This window comes from Pempheris klunzingeri, chromosome 18, assembly GCF_042242105.1.
Source record: "Pempheris klunzingeri isolate RE-2024b chromosome 18, fPemKlu1.hap1, whole genome shotgun sequence".
Taxonomy (NCBI): domain Eukaryota; kingdom Metazoa; phylum Chordata; class Actinopteri; order Acropomatiformes; family Pempheridae; genus Pempheris; species Pempheris klunzingeri.
The window spans coordinates 12,864,208-12,890,492 of NC_092029.1; the positions used below are offsets into that span (position 1 = coordinate 12,864,208).

At 41.7% G+C, this 26,285-nt stretch overlaps 1 protein-coding gene across 1 annotated transcript in view; it reads left to right on the forward strand.

Annotated features, from left to right (window-relative positions):
- The first annotated feature begins 1,346 nt into the window (after positions 1-1,346).
- sesn1 (sestrin 1) overlaps positions 1,347-26,285 on the forward strand; it is a 51,238-nt gene continuing 26,299 nt past the window's right edge. The window contains exons 1-2 of the mRNA XM_070848815.1: positions 1,347-1,423; positions 2,472-2,787. Coding sequence (XP_070704916.1) covers positions 2,509-2,787 — 279 coding nt within the window. The 5' untranslated portion in view covers positions 1,347-1,423; positions 2,472-2,508. The remainder of the gene's footprint in view (positions 1,424-2,471; positions 2,788-26,285) is intronic.

Genomic DNA, 26,285 nt, shown 5'->3' on the forward strand with positions numbered 1-26,285 from the left:
GAGAGACTCAGTTGCGCTCTCACCGACAGGCGGTCCGGTCATTTCAAATTTCCCTCCTCTTTACCGCCTTCATCACTGTGGTTCCGCCTGCGCACAGGTTCCTCCTCCACCTCCACAACAACACACTGCTCCAGACTTGTAGGTGTTTTTAAAGAGGGATGCCTACATCTGATGAAGGTCACAAAGACACCCTCTGACTCAGGGAAAAAGTGAAAGTTAAAAGTGTAATTTCACCTACTCCTTTCTTCTCCCCAATAAAAGTAATACTGGTCTACAGTCTTTTTTGTGCATAGTATGGATAGAGTAATGCCTTACCAATAGGTAAGGTCAACGTAGGCCAACATTTATTGTATTTGATCATTTCCAAGGTCATCGCTGAAAAGGCAACCAATGGCCCTCTCCTTAAAAATAGGTGCATGTTAGTGTTAAAGCAAAGCTGATATAAAACATATAACACATTGTTCCTTTTGAGTTGAGATTTGACATTTCTGCGAAACGTGAGGTTACAATCGATCATATAATGTGGAGACATGCTCACTTTCAGTTAAAAGAATTGTTGAAACCCTTTTCCCGATGAGGTAGGCTGCTGTTGGTTTATGTCTTCAGCTGGTCAATAGATCAATCACCCTGTAAACATTTGCACAACGGTATGCAAATAGTATGCTGCAGTAAAAGGCAACATGTCTGCAGTGTGACAGGTGTGCTGCACTGAGATAAAGAATGTATTTTCTTAAAAGCTTCTTTTGGTACCTGTTTCCTCTGCAGCTTTGAGCATCTAATATATATATATATATTTTTGTTGGAGTTTTGGATACCTTTGTACCTTAGATACCTTTTAGATACCTTTGTATCTAAAACACACAACTCACACACTATTACATGACATGAGAATCCAGTTTTAACTTCTTTCAGACAATTTGTCATGTTGGCATTCATATTTGCATACTGATGTTGTTAGTGTCTGTTAGTCTGTTTAATCAAATACAAACGAGGTTAAACACAAAATGAAACAAATGGAAATATACAACATCCCCTTCTTTCCTCTCTCCTCTGCCTGCCTTTCAGTTATTTCTGATAAACAAGTCAAGGGGGGGCTCCTGCTGGGGAAATGTATGATGGGAAATGTAGTTCTGAGGAGCTGCCTTCCAAAAGACACAGCGAACAAAAAGCATTCAATTCCCATGAAACCTTCCCCCGCAAGCTTGGCAACCGGCCTGCAACCAATCATTTTTCAGAATCCCCCGCGGCACCGCCCTAGAATGTCCACAGCCTCCTCTCATTGGCCAGCACCTCCTGCCAATCAGTTGTTTACCCTGAAGTTGTTGCCTCCTTTCGTCTCTCCCCGGCTGGGACTAACGTTACTGGTCAGTGCTCTGTCAAGGCGTCCAGCAGCAGCGAACCTGCACCAAAGAATGAGGATAAAGTGAGTATTTGAGCATGACACTCTCTGTTTTTTGGTCCACGGTGAAAGGTTTGTGTGCAGGAACGTTGTTTTCGTCGCGGTTGTGTTGTAATTTGCCGGTGTCTTTGTTATCGGGCAGACTGAAAGCCTTGACACGAAAGGAGAGCAGGGAGAGATTGAATGGACCTCGCTCACTGACAAGTTGTTTGTTTCTACGTTAGTCTGATATTTAAATAAGAAATAATTAGCAGCAAACCAACGACGGTACATTGTCGTTTGCGAAAGCAGTGGGCGGCAATAACACTTTAATTGCCTGATTATGCGGGCTTGTATCACCAGTCTGTACTTTAACCAGGCTTTCAGATAACTGTCCAAATATCAATATGGTGCCACTAATATATTACTGGAAGATAAATTTCGGCAAATTTTAGGGTTTAAGACGTCATACTATAAATACATATACCGGTACCGATATTTATTTAAATTATTATTTCCAATACAAATGCATAACATTGGAAAAAAATCATTTAAAGTTGTTCTTTTAAAAAAAAAATGTGAGCAAGATATTAATGGAGTAGGCTCGTGTGATAATGAAATAAAACATGTGACAACTGTCATTTGTGAACTGTCAGATATTTTTGCATACCACTTACACCGTGGTATCTATACCTATTGATACCAATGTGTTATCAGTATGTCAGGCCATTGTGAGCAGTGTGGTCAATCATTAAGTACAGTATTGGTGTTGTCTGATTATTTTATCCATACACAGTTTTGCATGTGATTTTCTATAAAATCTATTTAATCACAATGAATATTGCAGTGTAGGTAGTCTAGATACTTATTGGCTGAGTTATGTGTGGGTACAGACATATCTGTGATAATGTCAGGCATCAGTATTACCTGGCTGATTTATAAGCTAATTCATGTTTGACACTGTACAACATTTGAATTGCATTCTCATTCCCACTGCCCAACCTTATTAGAATAACATTCAAAAACTTTGCTGAAGGCTGTTGTGATGCTGCAATGTAAACATAGACTGTTCCATGTGCTATTTGTTGTTTAGCCTGTTGTAAGGCAGCACAAACGTTAGTCATCAAAAGATGGAAGTGCAGGACCAGGAGTCTCTGGGGAGGTGGGACGGGCTGGGCAGCCGGGATGCCATCTCCAGAACTGAAGTCATGGAGAACATCCATCAGGATGTCATGAGGAAAGTGGAGGCAATCAAGCCCATACCATCATCGGCCCTGTCACCCCCAGCCTTGGGAAGCCCTCCCAACAGTGACCTGAATGACATCCTGGCTCATCTTCTCATGCTCTCCAAACGGTGTCCCTTTGAAGATGTCAAGGACCGATGCGCTCGGCTTCTACAGGCTGTCCAGGTAGGAGATTCATACAGTTTATAACGAGACCCCGGTGGGCGTCATGTTTCACGTTGCGTTAAGCTGCAGCAGGATGACCCACACTAGTGCTTATAGTATTGTTCTGCCGGCTGTCTGCTCCTCTCTTCACCTCTTCATAAGCACTGCAAACACTGTGGTTGAGTCAGAACGGCATCAAGACCGGTGCATGTTTTGCCAAGTGGATTACATTTAGTGACACGATGAGACATGAACCGATTAACACTTCAAGAGCCAAGGATTTACCGAACCAGCCCGTTAGCGACATGCACACACACATAGAAGAGCAGGCAAGAATTTGTATAAACAGTTTTTCAGACAAAAAGGCAAAATACACATCTTCTTAGTTTACAAAAATAATGAAGTCACTGCTTTTTTCTTTAAGCCAAGACACTTGATGACTTTGATTGTCATCAGAGTTTGATACAATTAAGGTGAGTGAAAGAAAATTAAAAGCTACCATGCTACCAAGGGTTCATTATGCACATGTGGGCTGAAAAGCCTCTGTGTTAATAAAATGTTGTCCATTGTAATTTGATCAAAAATATCTGTTGTAGTTACTTCATTTTTAGTCGAATAATAATCTTGTTAAACTTAAGAGCACTGAAATGTCACATGGTTAAGATTTTCACATCTCAACACTTATTACTGATGGTCTAAATGTCTTACAATGAATATTACATCAGAATAAACATACACTTATTTATCACTTTTATTGCATGCAATCAATAATATGGAGGTTTTCTCAATGTTGACCATGGATTAAATGAGTGAACACGTGATGTTGTTGTTGTAAACTTACAATGTGCTTTTTGTGAATAACTAACAATAGCAGCCGAACAATTAATATAGATTATAGTATAGATTAAAGTATCATACAGTATATAACATTGATTAAAAGTAGAGTAAAAAGAGAGATTTCTCTGGCTGAAGTACACTATGTGAATTCTTTAGCTTCATTTGCATATTTGCATTTCTACCAATAAAAACCTCCACACTGCACCCATGTGAGTGTTCTCAGAGAGCAAAGACATGTTTACTGAAAATACTCAGTAACGTCTTCCACCATCAACATCACGCCAAATGAAGCCCAGCACTTCCATCATTTTTTCAGTGTAGCTCATTTAACACAATTGTTATGTTCTGTCCTTTTATTTAATAATTCAGTTATTTTATTACATACTGATGTGGTCGACTTGCTATGTGACAAGTGTGATAGCTCACAGGTCTGTTATAAAGTAAATGAAAATGGATGTAATATTACATGGGGGTGTGGCTGGTAGAGGGGGGGACATCACACCCACCATCATGTCCTAAAATCAATGCCAGCTCTATCAGTATGCCTTGTTGTCACAGCATGTACCTGAATTTAATTCTGTACTCATGTTGTTTCAAATTCTGTCCGTACCAGCCTTATTGTCTGATCTCTGCCAACACTAATAAATCCCCTTGAAGTGGACAGGACTTAAAATGAGTGTGTATGTTTATGGCTAATATTTTTGGATGAGTAATGCTGGTGCTAAAACAGTTTGGATTTATTATATTTTGTAATTTAAAATAGCCATTATTTACTTGCAGAGAACAAAATATTGGATTTATCCCGGCTTTAGCGTGGCATTAGCTGTGGACTGTTCCACTTAATGAGTGCTCTAATAACAAACAAAACTAAGCCTGACAACTTTTGATGGCCTGACATGTTGTTATTCTGGGGAAATCGACTATTTGGCAGTGGCAATAATTCCTGTTTGTGCGGAAGTGTTTTTGGAAGATGGAGGAGAGGGGCAGAGAGATGAGAGAGGGAGAAAGCTGCTTTGTGGATTTAGCAGTGCACCACAGTACACACCGTCTGGTATTTTTGAATTATGCTAAGCTGCATTTGCCGTGGGCTTGCCAAAGGGTGCATTTATGAGCCCAATGTGGCAGCTCTTGTCGTTCTGGTCCCACGGTTGAAATCTCCCCTGACCAGCACACACGCACACACGCACACACACACACACACACACACCTTTCTCACGTTGTCAGGGATTCGAGGGGGTGAAGGAGGGGGGCTTGGGCTCAGACAGTCCCCTAATTCCAGCAGATCCGCTGATTAAAGACAAAATCTTTGAAAGCACAGACAGTCCTTTCCTCATGGTAAACCCCTCTCCTCTAGAAGAGGAAGGCCTCCTGCTTGGTGAGAATAATGTCCCATAATGCCCCCATAGCTCGCAAACATTTTGCCTGGAACAATTTTTAGCAAGTCTGTTTCCCCAGTGAGCATGTTCACAGTATATTTTGCACAGCTTATCAAATGTGAAAGTAAATCCAATAATAATTGGATCTTCTTAAAGGAAAGAAATATGCCATGATACACGAGTAAGATGTGGTATTGATCTTCTCAACTAAGTCTTGGCAAATAAGCATATTTCCCAAAATGTCAAACTATTACTTTAAGAAAAGGGTGCCAATACATGTTGGCGAACGCCTGGACTTAATATTTTATGCTGCACCCTACACCTGAATAACTGACAACCTGTTACCGTCCTTGTTCTAGATCCAGCAATAGTTGAAGAACCCATGTGATTCAGAAACATCTTTGAGCTGAGACCATAGATCCTTCTCTGGTCCTAACAGTTACTCCACTTGAATTTTTTTCTGCAATCTGAGTCGTTGCTTGTTTTTCAAGGCACCCTGTGAGTATGCAGGTCAAGCTGTGATCACAGAAGGGCTTGTGGGCTTGAATGTTTGCTGTATAATGTTGCCTCAATATTTCCCAGAGTGACAGGGGTTAAAGGTTACGGGGTTGCGGCTGAAAATAGGGTTCTATGTGTGTGGGGAGGGGTCGGATTCCCATAAGCCGTCCTTGTGTAAGGACCTGCTGGGGTGAACATACGAGGGTCAAAATCACTTGCCTGTGCGATCCTGTGAGCATGGTTAGCACACACAGAGGCTGTCTGCCAGAGGGGCATCCTGGGGCTTGTTAAAGCAGTTGAACTCTCTGAGCTTTATTGATTTAATGCATAAAGGAATGCAGAATAACGATGGGTGACGACAAATGCACTCTATGCAAACGCGACACACACATATGTGCATGCACACAAATCAAGAAAGACAATGATAAGTGTTTGTTCTGAGTCTATGAAAGGGGTGGGCAGACTCCATCGTCCTGCTCTCTCTCCGGTCACCATGTTCCCTCGCTGGATGAAAGGAGCCCAGTCTTGGGCGGCTGGACAGAGACAGAGAGGGGTTTCTTTGTGTTATGTAATTACGCCATTGTGTTAGCCCTCTACCCAAACTGGAATTAAGAGCTACTCTCATGAGTTCAACCTGTTCTTGTGATGCAGGCTGTTGCTGCTCAGTTTCCAGAGACTTTGTCCTCATCGACTGCCCACAGGGATGAAATGATTAAGAACGTACAGTAAATACCAAATGGACTTAGTGTCTCTTTGAATTTGATTCAGTCCAGTTCTGAGTACAATTAGTCAACTGGCAACGCAGTCCAGCTCATTTTATATCTGACTTTTTTGGTGCCAAGGCTCAGTTTCATTATGGAATTTGTTTTTCTATTGTCCTCATGCACAATTCAGTGTTGCACAGAGGTGCATAGCCCCAGTGTGTGCTCATGTTTGTGTCATATCATAACATTCGAGTCACCGAGCTAAGCGTCTGTTTTCCTGAAAGATAAATGCCGGGCAAGCTTTGAAAAACGCTGAAGGTTGTTTAACAACATTTACTACAGTTTTGAAGGCATTTCCAGAATCTGCTAAAATAATCAGTTTGCTGTGCAGTGAAGATTTTTAACCCATTCCCATGTTGTGACCCTAATGAAGATGGTGAGATGAGATTTTAACAAACCATTAATTCAGTCGGCGACACAGCGGAGTAGACTTTAGCCTACCTGTTTTTCTCTGAGGAAGGAAGAGAAGAGCTTACGCTGCTCCTCGTTTTTATTTACGCATACTTAGATAGCTAATTAGGGGCATTTAGGATGGCTCAGCAGCCCCTGTAATAAACACTTACGTGTGATTAATTAAGTGAAATGGCTTCCTGGATCTGGCCTCCTCCCAGAATAACCCAGAACACATTTCTGTCTCCACATGAAAGCTTGGTGGTGTCACCAGGCCCTCTGAGATGACATCAGATATTGTTTTTTCATGATTGATTTACTCATGGTAGTCTCTGTCATACAGATTTTAAAGGGCGTTTATTGCTTGTAAATCTGTGTCATGACTGAAATGTGGTTGGACAATTACTATCATAAGACACAGTGCTGAAGTATATTAAGTTCTCACACCAACTGCTTTCAACTCTTACAGTTTCAGGTTAGTGTTGTGAAGTAGCTTGTGCTGTGATTTAATTGTGTTGTGGCATAATTTGTGATTGTTCGTGGATAAGGTCTGTTATCAGAAAAGCCTGTCATGTGCATAAGTCTGTCTCAAAGGTGGCATGCTTGTGGTGAGGCTATGCAAATAAACTTGTCAACTTGAGTGTGGAGACAAAGTCCGCTTGTCGACTGTGACATTAGTCCAGAGAATCTTTAAAGTTGTTGATCACGAACGGGTGCCTGTTGGTGTCTTTGTCAGTGTACTGCATGTGTTTGTGTGCATGCCTGCAGTCCTCCCCGCACTACCTCTGTTTATTCTGTAAATAGAGTGACAACCTGTAGAGAGAGAACCTTCTGGCTTGGACAGATCTGCTGGATTATGGGCGATCTCTGCTTGAACCAGGTCAGACAAATTGCATATTGAGGGAGGAGAGAAAGCAGCAGCAGCAGCAGCAGCAACAGCAGGCGGTGACCTTTGGCACAGTAAATGTACAGTGAAATGCTCCATGGATGTGGAGGAAGTGATAGAGAAATAAATCTGTGGACTCACAGCTGCTCGCCAGCTGGGCAGAGTGATGTGACGGTGTTGACAGGAGCTGGGGTGGGTGTGTGTGCACTGGCACTGTGTCTGTGTACAATCTGTGGGATGTTCAATCTTATTAAGCTACATAAAGCTTTATGTTGCTATCACATTGTGGCCACTTAGGGCTTTTCTGCTCTCCTTCCAGCCTCTCATAATATAATTGTTTTCATCCCTGGTGATGGCGATGCTGACAATGATAGCTGCACAATGATGTAGCTCTTCTCTCGTGCATTGTAGCTTCCGCTCTGTCACTTGTGTTGCAAAGTGCTGAAATGATTTGTCAATCAATTGATGATTTGATCAACAAAAGATGAATCAAGAACACTCGGGATAGTTGATTATTCATTTCAAGCATTTTGTTAAACAAAAACATCAATCAGATTGTGGTTTCACCTTCTCCGCTGTGAGGATATGCTGCTCTTCTCTGTTTTATATCACTATAAACTGAATATTTCTGTGTTTGAGGCTGTTGGCCACATAAAATTAGGCATTTGAAGACCTTATCCTGAATTCCTGGAATATACTGATAGCCGTTTGGAGGCTTTCTTCATGTAATTGTGTGGGGGTCCATATATGTCTGCGACTAAAACACACAATGAGCAATATGAATTTAAAACGACCAATAATCAATACAGTCCACTATTAAATAAACCGTCATTTATAAAGTGGTGTTGTGCACAGGGAAATGTACTGCACAAGAATCTGAGGATTTATACAATATCTTGACCGTGTAGCACCAAATTCCTGTTTTGCCAGGATACTGGAGACCATTTCTAACACACTAGGAAACACAAGAGCTCCCACTTTGATCCTAGAACACAGACAGACCCCCACCTTCCAGCCAGTGCCGCATGCTGCCGGCTGCAGATTCGGGAAGACTAGAGAGGAGGGGGGCATGTGGGAAGTGTGCAACTAGGTCACTGTCAATCCCGTTGTAAGCCTGAATAAATGATAAAAAAAAAAGCAAAATTTTTAATTTTCAGTCATTATTACACATGCAAAAAAAATCTAAAAACATTTTCCTGTAGAAGGAATAAAAAAGAATCTTTAATTTCTTTCCTGTAAGCATCGTCAGTCTTCATTGTAACGGCTGCTCCACTAAGACCTGTAATCCTGGCACAGAGGGAGAGATGGGCAAATGTTGGGTATGGGCTTTTGCAGAGCCTAAGCAGTCGTCATGGTACCAGTGGCATGAGGTGCAATGATGGGGTGGGTTGACACCATTACTTGCGGGTGGGGGGGGGGCTGGCTTTTCTGCGATTATTTCTGGCTGCGCTATTCAGGAACTGAGAGGGAGGGAGATGGAGGAGTGGGAAAGAAAGTGGAAAAGGGAATGCTGCTGAACATGATGTATGCATAGTGAAGGTTGAACAAGAGATGGAGGAACGCAACAGCAACCGAATAGATCATGTCGTGGTAGGAGAGGTGAAGGAGTGAAATGATGGAGGAGGTGGAACAGACGTCGTCTTTCTCTGTCAGCAACCTCCAGTGGAAAACTACAGTGGACAGCACTAACAAAGTGCTGCAGCAGGAGGTGGGAAAGAATAAACAAACTCTTAGAAGGGGAGTAACGCACAAAAAAGGCACATGAATAAAAGAGCTATAGGCCCAGACTATCAGTTCAGTGTGTGTGAAAATAACAACAGCCATGTCATCCCGCCCTGCATGCATGTTACAGTCTCAGGCCGAGCGGAATTTACTGTGTTGCTTCTATCAGGAGATTTAAGATCACATGGTGCTGTTGAATAAACAAGGCTCTTTCTCATTGCCATAATGTGATATTTATAACTTGCATATGGAATTAAAGTTCACAAATTATTCATGAAGTAAAGCCTTCTGCTGCTTCATTAGCTCCTATTTTTATTCCTTTTCCCAACACATCTCTCACAAAGTTGTCTTCAACTCTCCTGGTTTAATGTTGCCAGTAGAAACTGATGCTTGTGTATCTGCTGCATTCGTTAATTCTGGATAAATGCCCAAATGTCAAAGAAATCATGTTGGCTATACACATATCAACACCTATACTAAACAGGTTCATACGCAGGGGCAACTTTAATGGATTTTTAGCTCTGTGAACCCCTTTTCACAAAATACACAAAGATTTCTCATTGCATTAAAAGCACAGGAGTTAATTTATAACATTCAATTAAGGTGCTCCACTTGCACAGGTTTGGTATTGTGCCTGTTGGCTTACTGACATGGTTTACTTGGACACTAATGGAACAGAGCCCTCATTGATGTAGTTTATTACACCTGTACTTTCCCTGCTATGACCTGTCACAATGTACAGTACAGTATATTGAGCCTGACAGCATTACTTCACCTTGTAGCAACAGCATGATTTTAGTAGGGTTAGTGAAAAAATACACATACATATACACACAAATATCTTTTGTTTGAAGAGCCTTTGACTTTGTTGTGCCCCCATACTTCTAAAACCATGGGTTTCTGTAGGCTTTTGGATATCATGAAGGAGTGTTTGAACAGTGACACACACACTCATACAATCATACAAAATAAATCTTGCTGATATAGAAGTGGCTGATTATTGTCCCACTTGTCTTATACACTCAGCCCCTAGTCGTGGACGCTTTCATCTATCGATTTGCATGCCATCTGTTCAGGATTAATTTGATCGAATTCATAAATTAATGATGAAGGCTATTGTCCAGTGGATGCGGTATTTGAAAAAAAAAAAATCAATAAATGCCTTTTATCCTCCACCCTCTTACTCTTTAATGCTCCGCCTTTTACTTGATGAAACAGAGTGGCCCACTGAGTGCTTTCATCACTCACACAGCATAAAGAGACTGAATCAGCTGCAGTTCATCTGTTTGGACACAGGATGGCACTCTGTACCAGTCTGTAGTCTGTTTTTGCTTTTGTCTCAAGTTGCTCGATGGGAATTTTCCATGCACTGGACTGAATGCATGCAATGCTGGGCATGATTTTAATTTTTTCCTTTTGCCCTGGTCACTGGGCGTTCATCCAGTATGTGTGCGTGTGTGTGTGTGTGTGTGTGTGTGTGTGTGTGTGTGTGTGTGTGTGTGTGTGTGTGTGTATGTGTGTGTGTGTATGTGTGACTTTTCTGTGTTTATGACTGTCTATATGTGTGTTGGTCTGTCAGCTTTTGAATGTGAGTGCTGGTGTGTGTGTGTGTGTTTACATGTCTTGAGGGATTTATAGAAGTGAGCATGCAGGATTTAAAGGCATCTGCGGATCAGGTCACAAAGCATGAATAGCCCAGTGGCTGCGGTCCAGGCCTCAGTCTGAGGTAGCCCCTATTAGGATACAAACCACACAGGCTCAACACCAGGCTTAACTGGCTGCAAAACACAAACAAAATGTTATCGACACTCGTTCCTGCTCAGACCAGGAAATATTGTGTAACCACTGAAACGGTTTAATCTGAATCCAGGTGAGAAGTTGAAATTCTCTATTGATTGAACTCACTATTTCTGCTTCTGACCTGAGCAGAAGATGCTACTGAACAGAAGTAGTTGATCTTCAGAAAATCATTAAATAATTTATCAAGCACAAATGCCAAACATTTATTGTAATTGTAATGTGATAATTTTCAACTTTTATTGCTTGTGTCTCATTGAAAACTAAAAATCTTCTTGCTTTGGACCACTGGTTGGACAAAATCAACCACTTTGAGGTCTGGGAAACTGAGAGGAACATTTCATTGTATTGATATTTCATGGACCCAATTATAGTTCATTAATTTATTTAAAAAAAACCTGTTATGTCAATTCAATGTTAAGGGTTTTCAGAGTCAGACTGCCATAATGGGTGTGACAGAAATAATGGAACTGAATGGAACTGCCTTTAGTAACATTAAACATGCAGGAGTACAAACTCACAAGGGCTTGTTCACCTCTGTGCGTCGCCTCCAATCTTGCAAAGACCCCACACTTTGAGACATGAACTTAGCTGTGTCAGCACCTGATGGATCATTTCCTATTGCAGGCATTGTATGGTGCTGTTCACTGCATGGTGTTGCTTTAAGCTTTGCCCAGTGCCATGTTGGCTTAGACCCGGCTATGGTGTTGTTTCAGCGTGTGTGGTATTGTTTCAGCCCCAGTGTGGAGTGGTGGAGGGTATTGTGCTCTCATCTCGGGGTGTATTGTCCCCGGCTGATGTATGTGTGCTTGTTTATGTTACAGGCTAGTTTGTCAGGACGGCGACAGTTTCATACTACGGGTCCTCCGCGTTCCCACAGTCGTTCACCTTTGACCTCCACTCTTTTGCTCCAAAGCCAGGTTGAAGTGTGAGTGTGTGTGGTAGAGACACGGCAGGAGAGGGTGTCTGTCTGTGTGTGTGACTTAAACATGCAGTGTTTGTAAAAACTGCACAAGTGGGTTCCCAGTGTTTACTTAGGGCAGGAAAACACACTCCCTCATGGTTTCTGCCCTAAATCTGGACATGAACATTCATGTTGGAGGTTATTTGGTGTCGTATCTCACACACACGCACTGAACATAAAAAAAAAACATACAGCATACACAGTGTTATTAAAAATGGCTCATTGTTGTTGTGTTAGCTGTGTTTTGCCAACTTGTGCCAACTCTTAGCTTTAATTTTAGTGTGTTTATATCAACATCCAATGAGCAATATAAAACTAGTCCCCACTTTTAGTGGACAGATAATAAGTGGACAAGTTAATATACACTTTAATAAAGTCATACATATTTGATTTCACAGACATTAGCAGAAACATGGTATCTTGTTCTGCCAGCTGTGTACTGCACATTCTGCCATCTTGACTTCTTGCTTGTTCTGGGGCCCTTTTGCCCTCAGAACAAAACACATACTCAGTTTGAATTGAGATCAGGTGACCAACTTTGCAGGTCAAGAGTAATCTACCATTGTGCCATAAAAAAGTGTCTTCAGTGCAGTTCAGTGCCTCAAGGTGGAATTTGAGGCAAATTAGAAAACACAAATACACAGAAATATTCCATTTGCATGCATTAAAAAACAAGAGCTTGCCACACGAGTAGCACCTTCATCAAAGTTATTGTCTTAAAATTAATTCCTAAGATTCGGGGGCTAAAAAACAGGTACAACATAGACTTTATTACTGCTACAAATATATTCACAATCAACAATTCTGATTACATAATCTGTTACAATGCACCCATGGGACTATACCTCCTATAAATTATCTATATTTGCCACACTCACCTTAATGGTATTTTTATGGTTGTGGGTTGCGAGCAGCTGTCACAAGGCTTCTGGTTTTGTGAGTGTAACCAGATACTGTGATGTTGATCCACCACACAGGCTACCCAGACACTTTAAAGATTAAGATTAATTGCTGGTGATATATTTTCATCTTCCAGTTGAATGTAAGTGTAGCTGTATGATACCGACAAAACATTTTTCATCATACCTGATTATGATATAAATGGGAATAATTTGACAATATTTTAGGGGATGATGAGTGGTGCTGTGAGGAAATGATCACACTAAATAACATTACCAAAGTCACTTAAAGTGTCTATAGTCAATATTTAATCAATATTTTTGTAATAATGTAAATGAGGTTTGTCATAGTGATGCACTTGAATCTGCTCCCCTCGGCTTTACAGAGCTTTTACAGTGAGTTTCTGCCCATTGTGTAGCTGTCTGACCAGCAACATTAGTGTTATGATTCACTCTCACCGCTCTCAGCTGTTTTCAGAGAAAAAGCTCTGAAAACCCACTGTACACTCCCCGCTCAGCACCAAACAGCAGGCAAAGTTTTCAATAAGCTGACGAACACAACGAAGCATTTAGCAGCTGAGGCCTCAGGAATTGGTAGAGACCAAAATTAGAGCAAAAAAGGAGCAAATTTTGGATTTTAATTCATCAGCTGTCAGGGAACATGACCCCAAATGAATGATAGTGTTGCTTTGTAACTGCTGGATGTGAAAACTGTGAAACAGTTTGCTAACAATTTCGCCATATAAACTCAAAGGGTGACAATATGACTGTACATCTACAGCAGACTCAACCCAAAGTCGTGAAAGTCGATATGGACAAAGTGATGGGCTGTCAGAAATGCAAATGAGATTGGTTCACTTATTATCTGAAAATAGGCCTGTGTGTTAAGGACAGTCATCTATAATTGGGGGATGAATGCAGCCTGTTAGCATGTTTTTCACACTGTGCCCCCACCCCTCTCTCTGTATTTGTCACACTCTGTATCTGCCTGTATGTGTGAGTGCCAGTGCAGACCAATGCAGTTGTCGTCTGCGTTGATTTGGTCATTTCAGATGCTTGTGTCTTGTGTCTAACTAAAAGGGGACTCACGTGTCAAAGAGGAAATGCTGATGTTCCCTTTTTGTTTAACAGTTCAACGGTTTTAAAGTTCATGACTGAATAAAGAACGGAAATTTCAGCTCAAAGGTGCAAAGCAAGTCCACTGGGTTGTTTATCCCAGCACTCACAGACATGCACTACATGTCCCAACACAGTAATTGGAGGAGATACTGTTACATCATGCTGTCATCCATCACACCTTGCTGGTTTATTAGACCTGCCACCCACCCTGACAGACACACACACACACACACAGACATACATTCCCTGTACACAAAGCACTCCTGGAACGTTCTTTACATTACTTAACTCCACACTTTAATAGCATACTGTGTTGCTCTAGTATATCGAAGCATTTTTGACATACTTTACAGACTTGTTTTGCTGGAATCAGGTAGACTATAAACTGGACGCTGGTCACTGAGGACATCACATAACTTGCAAAGCTGTTGAAAGCTGAACCCTTGAGGCTCATGAGCAGTGTAGGAAAAAACATTTTGTTGTTTGCGCCAATAATTGAGGTTGTGCCCCCCATTTAAATGATTCCAGATGTTTGCTTTTGCCACTTTGATGATAATATTACAAACAGCCTGCATCATAGACATCAGTGAAGTGGATGTCTCTCAGGCTCCTCCAGCTGAACTTATTAGTCAGCACACAGACGCTGGCTCTACACAAATTGTTTTTCTCAGTAAAGTATTATTGGATGTTTCATTTAACTCAGAGTCACATACGTGAAATACATTTACAAATAAATTTTTCCACCTGAAGAACATTGTGAGGTTGTTTCTTTCTCTAGATGACTCAGAAGATCTGGAAAATCAACTCACTGGACTAATGTCTGGACTAACTATTTTTCACTCAGAATCACATTCTTTTCTGCAGCCAATTTCCTTAAAACGGGAACCATACGGTGTGGCTAAGCACCTTTTAGCTCCTGTGAAACTTACGGTCAAACCTTATGTAAGAAATATTACTACCAATTTCTTGCATTAGGAAAAATACATGTTTTAACTTTTCTTTTTGTTAGTGGCTGTTTCTTTTTTACTTTACGTGGTTACATTTCTTTTGTCTAGTATATATTTGGCTAGCATATCTCTCTCTCTTCATATCAGTGTTTTGACAGAGACACCTTTCATTGGACTGTAGAAACATTTCAGGCTCTGTGGTTTGGATGGGTGGGGCTGCGCATTGTACCTGTCACTAAGGTAACACCGACTGTTTTTATACATATATGCAATCCTTTGTGCTTACCTTATAGATTGTTTCACAACATTTATTCTTACCTGCTGACAATATAGGAGTCATTAAGGTTGAATTACGACAGAGGCTTTGACTGTACTACTACTGTACTAGGATATCCAGCAAAACAGGAACAATTAGTCCAAATACAGGATGATTTGAATTTACTGCTGGACTCATATGTCAACATCAGGGAAAATGACCAGTGTTGACTTTAAGATTGTTCTTTAACTTATGTGAGTCTTTGTTACTGTGGAAGTAAGCCCGGTAAACAAAATGTAGAAACCAGGTTCTTTATGTCCTTTATCTGGACCATACATCATATAAATCATAGCAGAGCACAAAGAGCATTTCACAGTAAGTAAGGCTTACGGCGAGCATGCAGTTTGTCCCAGCCAATGGTGATTAAAAGTAAGAATGAGCCCCTCGTTGAAAATACCAAGTATAATCTCCAAGGCAAAGTGCACATTAGACAGAGATCTAAACATGTAGAAATATTTGGAAACAATGCAATCCTTTGTTTAATGAGCAGGAGGGAGTAAATGAGAGGCTGGAATTGAGGTGAATGAGCGGATACAGTGAGGTATAGCAGAAAGAACGCAGAAAAGAAACATTAAAAAGGGGAAAGGTAACGACTCAAGCTGCAAAAAAAAAATCTCAACAAAACAGAGCAATATTTAGCAGAAGTGGGAAAACAAGTATAGAGGAAGGTACGGAAGAAAAGCCCAGCACTTGACATTTTGAAAGATTTCGACTGACTTTTTTTTTTTAGTTTAGATGTACAAGAATAGTTGGGGCCAAGCTTGGCTAAACCCTTGAGAAAACAGAAGTATCTAGGGGATAGGGAGATAGATGGTGAGAGAGACAAAAACAATTTCTCCATCTGGTTCCTGAATAGCCTCCGCTGGCAGGTTGCCACACCTTGTCTGTTCCTCTGTAGGTTTCTAGTCATGTCACAGTAAACACTCTGAGGCCCTTAGGAAACCAGGCATGTAAAGGTTGGCAACAAACCAACTAAGACTATCCACAAACCCTTGAGTCACTCATTCAGCTCATTTTCTCTCTCTCTCCCTCTTTTTCACCGCTAGGGATAACATCCTGGTAAATATCTCTAAGCCCTGAACTAATATCAGCTTTCCCCAACATCAAACCTTAATCTCAGAAATGGAGAGAAGGACTCCATATTGGCTGTAGGGACTGATCCCCTCCTGACCCTTATGAGCTTACTCGGACATGGGCTCCCCTCAGGATATCAATCAGCAACATGCTTTCAGTCGTTCATTGGCTTGTTTTAAGGGAGTGTCAGCAACCCATGGGCTCACTTCTCGTCACTTTGCGTCAAACAAAAAGAAGGTGGGGAAGGAAGGAACTCTGTAAGGACCCTTTGTCATAAGTTTTACACAGCACAGGGCATGATGTGATGTTAGGAGAAAAAGCAAACAAGTGGTGTTTGGTAACTTATGTAACACATTTCCACAGTCCAGCCAACGTCCAGCCAGTGACCAAGGCATTGTCACTTGAGACTGAAGCAGCCGCAGCAGATCTTTATCTTAAAGTCAGTCAGACTAAGATTTATTGAGGTTAAATGGACACGCTCCCTGATGTTGCAGTCTGTCTAAATTGACGTTCAAAAACAGGCAGATAGTTTGGTGTATAGATAACCCGGCTCTTCCCATTTTTTGCACATCATTTACTGTACTAACAACAACTAATCAAACGTGTCAACACAAAAATAGTGTTCCCCTCTCAGTGGTTGTCCATCTGTCATTTGCCTTTTCTTAGTTCTGTGTGTTTGCTTATCTTCATCTGGTTGCTTTGCTTATTTTTCTTTGCTGCGTAATCCTTGCCGTCCTGTTTGTTTGCCCATTACAGCTTGTGTGCTTTGCTAGATATACTGAGCCAATTGCTGTCTGATGGTTATGCGCATGTCTGCATGTATTTTTGATGTCTGCTTCTAATTTGACTGAGCAGGTTGTGTTGCAAATGTTGTCTTTAGTCAAGTCATGCACAGTCGTTGGTGATGTTGGTTACTATTTCTGACAAAAAGCTATGAGCTCGAGTCGAAACAGCAGACTGAAAAGGTTCTGTTGAAAACCCGTGCATCCAAACAAGAAGACATATGTAGATTTGTGGTGACCAATTTTGCTAATTAATCATTCGATTAGTCATTTACCAAGTGAAAATGGTGAACATACTTTTTTCCCCAGCTTCTCATATGTGAAGATGTCTTAGATTGTGAATGTTATACTTTGGTGTTTTGTACTGTTGGTCAAATCAAAACAGGCCCTTTGAGGAGGTCACTGTAGGCTCTGAGCAATTATTTTTCAATAATTTTTGACTTATTTTATCGATCAGCCGATATTAGCTCATCACAGATACAGCAGTGTCAGCAAATATGTCTGTTGATAAGTAAGTTGCAGTACAGAAATGCAAACTACATGGCTTTAGATTCATTAGGAAGGCTTCTGTCTGAAAAGCTGCCAGCAATGATATTTTATATGTCATTGTTTTGACAGTGCACCACCTTTTTCTACATTGGTAACTAATACCAAAGATATGTTGGTGGTAATATAGAAACAGCTTTGCCAGAGAGAACAAGTTTGTTTTTCAACTGTAAAATGTGCTACTCAGTACATATGCTGGTCACAATTTATTAACCCTCTAATATCAATATGGGCATTGGCCTCAAAAATGCATGTCAAGCTTTAGTTAATTGGCTAATTAAAAAAATCCAATACATGAATCAATTTTTTAAATAATATTTAAGGTTTATTCAAGCTTAAAATCAAATTTGTTAAGTGAACCTAGCTAAACTAATTAATCTATAGTGTGATATGTTGTTGAGGAGGTGCTGCTCACTCATCCTTTTTGGGTTGTTTTTCTACCTGCAACTAAATCCACTTTAGTAAAATCAGGCCATCGATGAAAAACAGCAAATGAAAAACATATCATCATCATCATCTTGTGCATCAATTATGCCTCTTATTTTGTGGTTGAAAACTTGTTCCTCTTCTGTGGTTAAAACCTTGTTCTGTATGGCGCATTGTAGCAGATGGACTTAATGTCTCTTTCCTCACATAGGAATATGGGTCAGCAGGGCTTGGCTATATATGGGCGAAGAAGGGTAAAAGATCAGTGGGTTTTGTGTAACCAAGGATCCTCTGTGAAATACCAGAGTGTCTGCATATTTCCAAACACAGGTGTGTGAAGGTGATCATCCAGCTGAATCCAAACATGCTGTCTTCTGTACTTGTACTTGTGAGAAAGAGAAAAACTTACTTACTGTCATCACACAGCGCTAGGTTTTGTTAAACACCTTTTTATCACCTGTTGGCATCACAGGAGGTTTGAGCGGTTACACTTGATAAGAGCCCTGCTTGCTCAAGATCTTTCTTTTGAGTCGTTACAGGATAGCAGTTGCAAACAACACTCTGGTTGCTCCATTGTGCAATATAACTCCATTGCATAAATGACTATAGGAGGGAATGGGGACGCAGTGATAAAAGTCATGAACATTTTCCTTTTACAGATTGTGATTTTCTGTGTCAGGCCTGTAGTACATTTTTTATTACTTGTACATGTGTTTACTGGTACTTTTGATATAATCAGATAGTTTGGAAATATTTCAATAAAATTGAGGAATACTTTTCAATTAAATTAAATTCAATTCAATTTATTTGTATAGCCCAATATCACAACAGAGTTGTCTCACAGTGCTTTACAAAGTTCACTGAAATAAACAAGTGTAAGCGAACAAACAATCTAATAAAGAGTCCAGCAGTCGATGAGGCCAATGGATCAGTCCGATGGATCAGTCCGATGGATCACCTGCCCTTTATGACCCTCCTTCTTCGGGAAGGAAAAACTCAAAAAACCCAGTGGGAAAAGAGAAACCTCCGGGAGCACCACAGTGAAGGAGAGATCCAGCTCCCAAGGACGGACAGGCTGTAGCCTTGGACAGACGCACATCCATTGGCTGGTGGAGAACCACATCAGTGGGACCAGGACCAGGATCCACAGGAACCAGAGAACCACATCAGCGGGACCAGGACCAGGACCCACAGGAACCAGAGAACCACATCAGCAGGGCCAGGACCAGGATCCACAGGATCAACAAGAACCTGAGAGATGAGAAAGCACAGAAACACTCCGGGGAAGATAGCAAGTTAGAGGCAGACATTTGGCTGACATGAGACATAACGATGGAGAGGAAGAGGAGGATAGAGACTAGAGGAGCTCAGTGCACCATAGGAGTCCCCCGGCAGTCTGAGCCTATAGCAGCATAACTAGGGGCTGGTCTAAGGCCTGAGCCATCCCTTAAATATAAGCCTTATCAAAAAGGAAGGTTTTTAGTCTACTCTTAAATGTAGAGAGGGTGTCTGCCCCCCGAACCCAAACTGGAAGGAGGTTCCACAGGAGAGGAGCCTGATAGCTGAAGGCTCTGCCTCCTGCACTACTTTTGGAGACTTTGGGAACCACCAGTAGGCCTGCATTCTGGGAGCGCAGTGCTCTAGTGGGGTAGTACGGTACTATAAGCTCTTTAAGATATGATGGAGCCTGACCCTTAAGAGCCTTGTAGGTGAGGAGAAGGATTTTAACTCTATTCTAGATTTTACTGGAAGCCAATGAAGAGAAGCCAGTACAGGAGAAATGTGGTCTCTTCTTTTAGTTCTCGTCAGAACACAAGCAGCAGCGTTCTGGACCAGCTGGAGAGTCTTTAACGACTTATTGGGGCAGCCTGATAATAATGAGTTACAATAGTCCAACCTAGAAGTGACAAATGCATGGACCAATTTTTCTGCATCATCAGTGGATATGATGGGCCTGATTTTGGCAATATTACGTAGATGGAAAAAGGCAGTTCTAGAAATCTGTTTAATGTGGGAGTTAAAGGACAAATCTTGATCAAATAAGACTCCCAGATTCCTCTTTTCCACTTTTCACTCAATTTATTTTAAACTTCTGTTATGTTCTTATGTTGATATGGGAAGTGCAGAATTATCTGTGTTTTTCGTCTGTTGTTGACTGGTTTGACAGGTGTCCTGTTTTATTGGGCACACCCTCTGACCAGATATAACTGGTAACTGTGGGCTGTGTGTGTGTGTGTGTGTGTGTGTGTGAGAGAGAGAGAGAGAGACAAGATGTGAATGATGTTTATGAGCAAGAAACAAAGTCTGGTGTGTGGGTGTGTGTGTGTGTGTGTTTTGGGGTTGGGAGGGGGATAGATAGAGATAAAGAGCATGTGAATGTTCTAACAAAGTGTGCGTGTGTGTGTGTGTGTGTGTGTGTGCGCGTGCACATGCACTGAGCACACACACATACACTTGTGAATTTGGGATTAGCCCCCACCCTAATTGTGGGCAAGCACTCAGAGCTTATTAATGCCTGACCTGACCTCCTCTTTATTCCCTCCATCCATCACCGTGAAGACTTGCAGAAAACACAGAGAGCAGCAAGCAAAACAACAACTGCCGTTAACAGAAGGAGAGACGGCTGCTCCCACCGGCCGCTGTGATTGGCCCAGATGCACAGCTTGATGGGGCTGCTATTGGCTGAGAGGAGACACACCTCTAGAATCTGTTTATGTGCAGCCAGAAAGCAAGGAGGGGTTGGCTGGAGGAAGGGGATATCAGGGATGGGGTGTGATCGTGATGGAGTTGGCAGGGGTGCGTGGTAGAGTTTGATTGTGCAGAAACAGAAGGGAAGAGATTTGGGAGGAGGGGGAGTTGCATGTACACTCTTGAAAACAGCCTTTGGAGCTTGTTCAAAAACTTCTAGGAAACTAGGATGTTTGTTTGTTTCCTCGTGTGTGTGTGTCTGTGTGCGTGTCTGTGTGCGTGTCTGTGTGCGTGTGCTGAGCCCTCTTAAAATCACAACCAGGCCAACCTAATTTAGTAGGCACCATTTATGAGTCGGTGGCCCTTCCCAGAAAGCTGACTAACAGCTACATGTAAGCTTTGTTGTGATAGAGGGAAATCGACATCTTTACAGTATCTCTGTTGATCACAGCAACATGTTTCTGCGGTCAGGCCTGCCCTCGCATGCTACGAAGGAGCCCATTTATCATCAACAGAAAAGTCACTTGTGTTTTTCATATTTGGCATACATGAGCGTTGTCTCATGGGTGAAGCCTACATTCATCACATGTGACATACTGCATGTGACACAGAGCCAGCGATGAGCGTACAGAAGTTAAAGCAAACCAGCCTTTAGGTGGGTCTGTGTCCTTAGTGCTGTTGTTTTCTAATCAAAAATGTCAAGGAGGAGGGAGGAGCTCACCATGTTTGTGTCTCAGTTTAGACGTACAAAAAGTTCAGCACGTTTTATGGATGTGAAAGGTTAGTCATTGTGTCAACAGGCGAGCCCAAAGGTTTACTGGTGTTAGGGAGAAGCCCTTGCTCTTCACACTGATATCAACCAAGATGAAATAACCACACACGAGAAAATATACATCATATGGAGCGATATCTTAAATCAGTTAAAGTTCTGTCAGTGGTGACTAAGAAAGAAATCACAAGGAAATGTATGTAGATTTCCCCCCTACTTGAGGGCAATGGCTGGACATTGTTAAAGTGATGTACTGTATGATATGGCACAATTCAGAATTCATTGATTGGAGTTCAGTAAAAAAAAAAGTGAACTGGTTATAAAGTGTGGTGCACATGTTTACTCCATAAGATTTGAGTTGTTTGAGTACAACAGGTACTGTAGATGTCAGCTTCAATATAGGTGAACAGTGTATTGAACAAATATGTGTGTGTGTAATGTATGTAGAATGGGTTTATTGGCAGGGTCAAGGCTGGGGAATTGTGTTAGTTATGAAAGCTGAGACTATTGCAGTACCATCCATTCCTTGTTTACCATCTCACTCCGTGTGTGTGTTTGAGGAGGAGTGTCCGGGTGTGCTCAGAGGCAGCAGTGACCCCATAGCTGAGGAAAAGGCTAGGGTTACTTATGCGTGGGATACTTTCGTAGACACACTCCTCTGGGCATCATGTGACAAAGGCAGGGGTGGGTTGGGGGGTACTTATAAAATGCATGTTTTTTTTTTTTCCATCCCCAGACCTCCCCTTTATCCCACCACGCCCCCCTCTCCTTATGTCACATTTCTTTGTCTCCACTTTTCAGGTTGATGTACTTTCTTCATCTGCTCTCTTGTAGACGTTCAGACTGCCAGAACAGAGCTCTCCTTCCTCACCTGCTCTCAGCACAAACAATGTGAGGGTTCGAGAGGAAAAGAGAAAGTCATACTGATGTTTAATAGAAATAGTTTGAGCTGCAGTAATCAGCACTAATAATTTTGAGCACACAACCATTTGATGGCCTAAGCTGATGGTATGTCAGTGTGTTTGTGTCCTTGTACCAGGGTTGGGTATAAAACTAATTACTTGTAATGTTTTTACATATTTAAAGTAAAAAATGTATCCTGTTCTGATATATAAAAGGGTAAAATTACCTAAATCTGCCTCTTTTGCAGTGGGGCACTCACTAAAAATCAGTTTGATTATTCATAAAGGACTTTTGTTTGGAAAATGTATGTCGGGTAAACTTCCGCAAATCCAAGACCAGAACAAAGCAGAAATGTCACTGTTAAAAGTTACTTATAACCCCACAAAACAGTGTGGTGAACTTATCTTACTCTCCCCCTTGGTTTTGGCTGTAGGCTTTTATTGTTGGTGATAGATTGCATTAAAGCAGAGGTTACACTGTTTAATCCACTCCTTACACTTTAGTTTTTCTGTTGTTTTTCTTTTTGTACTTATTGAAAGGCATAAAAGAAGACACCACCTTCCAAACGCCTTGTTTACTGAGAATCGCTCTTACTATTGCCCTATGCACACTGCTCCAGCATGTTGAGAAAACAGCAAATCTTGACGGACCTGCTGTACGTAGTTACCCTTGCTGTGTTATGATTGGAAAATTCTGCTGTTTGGAGGTTAAGCGAATACAATCAATAACCTGCCACCTTGTTTTCAGCTTCAATCGTAGTTTCCCCCTTTTGACATGTAAGATGTATTACTTCCCACCTGTTTTGTCAAATTCTTGTCAGCCACATCTCTCATATTTCACAATACACGGCACACAGTAAACAAGTGATATTGTGCATGTGTGTGAGGGCTTTCACCTGTTGCATATACATACATTACATTACATTTCATTCAACTGCTCGTCACCACTTGCAGGAGACTGCTGAAGGCTGTTTTTGCTGAGATTTACATGTTCAGGCATGTTGGACAGCTCCATGTGCCTCTTTTTTTTCGCTCTGGACATATTGTCATGGCAACAAATTCAACACAAACAAAAAATTGCCAGAGCTTATAGATGTATTGTTTATGTGTGAGCAGGGGTATCAGGACTCTGTCAGAATCTGTCCCTTCCATAAAGTTAGTTGTACAGCTACCTTCAGATACATGTACATAAATCATCTACTGAACACATACTACTTCAGGTTTTTTTTTTTGCATAGTGGACATATACAGCACACAAAAAGTACGTGAGCATTCCTGCTCTCTGTACCAAATGTTCTTCCTGCCTCTGGGTCGATTTACCCAGAGTTGAATGGTTACAGCATGTTGCATACCTAACTTACAGTTATACATAAAAGTGTGATGCAAACAGACACAGAGCCGCACACTTGTATAAGCCGACTGGTAAGCCATTCATGAAGTTGTTTTGCAGCAAGCTCGTGTGAAATGTGCAGTCTTTTGGCCAAATCGCTCCCATATGTGAATGTGCAGCTGACTTTGTGATGGAAAAAAGCAATTTAAAACACAGCAACGGCAATCAAGTGTGAGTGTCTACAACATGGGGTGCATGATAGAGTATATTTGTCTAATTGCGCATGTCTGTATGTGTGTGTGAGGAGGAGATTTGTGTGTATTTGTGTGCACTATACGAGGTCTGTGGCCTGTGTCTGTGTGGAGCCCACAGGCCTTACTGGTCCAAACTAGTTCATCTGTCATTGTGGGGTATATGGCTGTGGCCTCGCCACACAAAGCCACTTATAATAACACTGGGGTTTTGCTTGAGGTACTGTGTTTGGGCAGATTTGCACAAACCAGTTTGGTGCCAAACTTTCCAGTGTCTACTTCACAGACCGGGGTGAGGGTGAGGCAGGGGTAGAGGGTGAGGCAGGGGTAGAATATAAAACAGGGAACAAGCGGTTAGACAATTACACAAATAAACAGAAGCGATAACTATAGGGGGGAGAGAATAAGAAGGTGCATTGATTTAAAGAGGAAGACTGATGCTGAAAAAGCTGCGAGGGAAAGTGTGTGTGTCTTTCACAGGAAGTGAGGCTCAGTGTGCTACCCCATACAGGAAGGAGAAAGAGTAGGTAAGAGGTCGTTTGAGCCCACAGGGGGAAGTTCCTCCAAGGTTTCAACAGCTGCGTGTGATATCTACTGTAGCCTACATTTACATATTGGGTATTTAGTTGAAGGTTAAAACTAAATTTAGAGATCATCGGTGCATGCACCAAATGGGAAGTTGTCTCAGTGCCTCAGAATATGGTTACACTTAGCCTTGGAGCACCTTCTAGTTTTCATACTTGTTTTTGAATGGTTACACTGGCAAAAAGTCTGCCATCAAAGACAAAGACTATCCTGCTCATGTAAATCTACAGGGATAGTTAAATTTGTCTTACTCGTCCTTACTGCCAAAAACTCCTTGTTTACTTGTAACTGTGCAACTGGGACCTAAAAAAAACCCACATACAACAATCCAGTTAACCATAACTACTAACTAACCATAAGTGTGATTGCACTCTTTGCTGTGCGCCTGTGGTGGAAGATGTGGAAACAGTTTGCTGTCCTGGCTGGGGATGGGGTTTAGGCGGTTCCTCACAGCGGAGCTGAGGTGTAGAAGAGCTAGGACCAGTGATCAAACCCTCGCTGGCAGACACACACACATCATCCTCGAGGCAATAACTGTATCATTCCTCTCTGCCTTATGTCCCATATGAACAATCATAATGTCTCAATTTCTCTCTCAGATCTTGGATATTTTAATATCTCTTTTCACTCATCAATGTCATGTTCTCACTGTATTACTTTCACTCTTAGTTCATCTTTTTCATGCCCAGCTTTTCCTCTCCCCCACAGACACTTTTTCTATTTCTCACATACACACATGCATGCTTTGAGAGCCACACACTCACTGACAGTGACTAAGGTCGGCTTGTTATTGTAGGCAGCTGGCGGAGGGCTTTCCTGTCCAAACAGCCCAAATGCTGAGGTGGCAGAGCTGTGAGGGACAGGGAGAGACACACAGAGGAGAGAGAATAGGCCGAGTGGGGTGACCACCAGCTAATCCTCAGGCCAGTTGGGGGGGTGGAGCAGGAAACAGGGGGCATAGGAGATGGACGAAGGCCAATGAGTTCTTCCTCTGTCACCCCAAATGGCTGGTATGGTTAGACCTACACATTCACACGCATACATGAGGTAGGATGAATAGCCATGTGCAAAGACACATGCATGAACACATACATGCATGCTCGCAGGGAGTTCTTTTACAGCACGGAGGCAAACCTGACCTGCTCCACCACCCACTGAGTTTGTCAGAGGAGAGCTGTGGCGCAGCTCACCTCCGACTTCATCCTCATACTTTTTCTCCATTGTTGACAGATGACAGGAACTGAAGACTTTATTTAAAGTCATTGGACTGCCTGCAGTAAAACCCATTGCAATCATTTAATTTACTCTGAGCAGACCCTGAAGAATGTAGACTCAGTTAAAGGAAATGAGAAGTCACTGTGTATTGTGATTTAAACTGTATTGTGATTTAAAAGTCACTAAGACAGATCCTGACACATGCACTTGGTGGATGAGCAGAGTAAAATGCCATTTTTGCATCAGTGGGGAAGTTTCTGACAGTCTGTCTTTAGTTTACAGTTTTGTGCTTTTTAAGTGTTAATGCAGTAGCTTTTGCTACGCTCTCTTTATAGTAGTCAAAGCACAGGAAATTATTCAGCAACTACTTTGATAGACAATCATTTAAGTCATTTTTCAAGTAAAAATTAGCTACATTTTTTAACAGTTCTCTGGC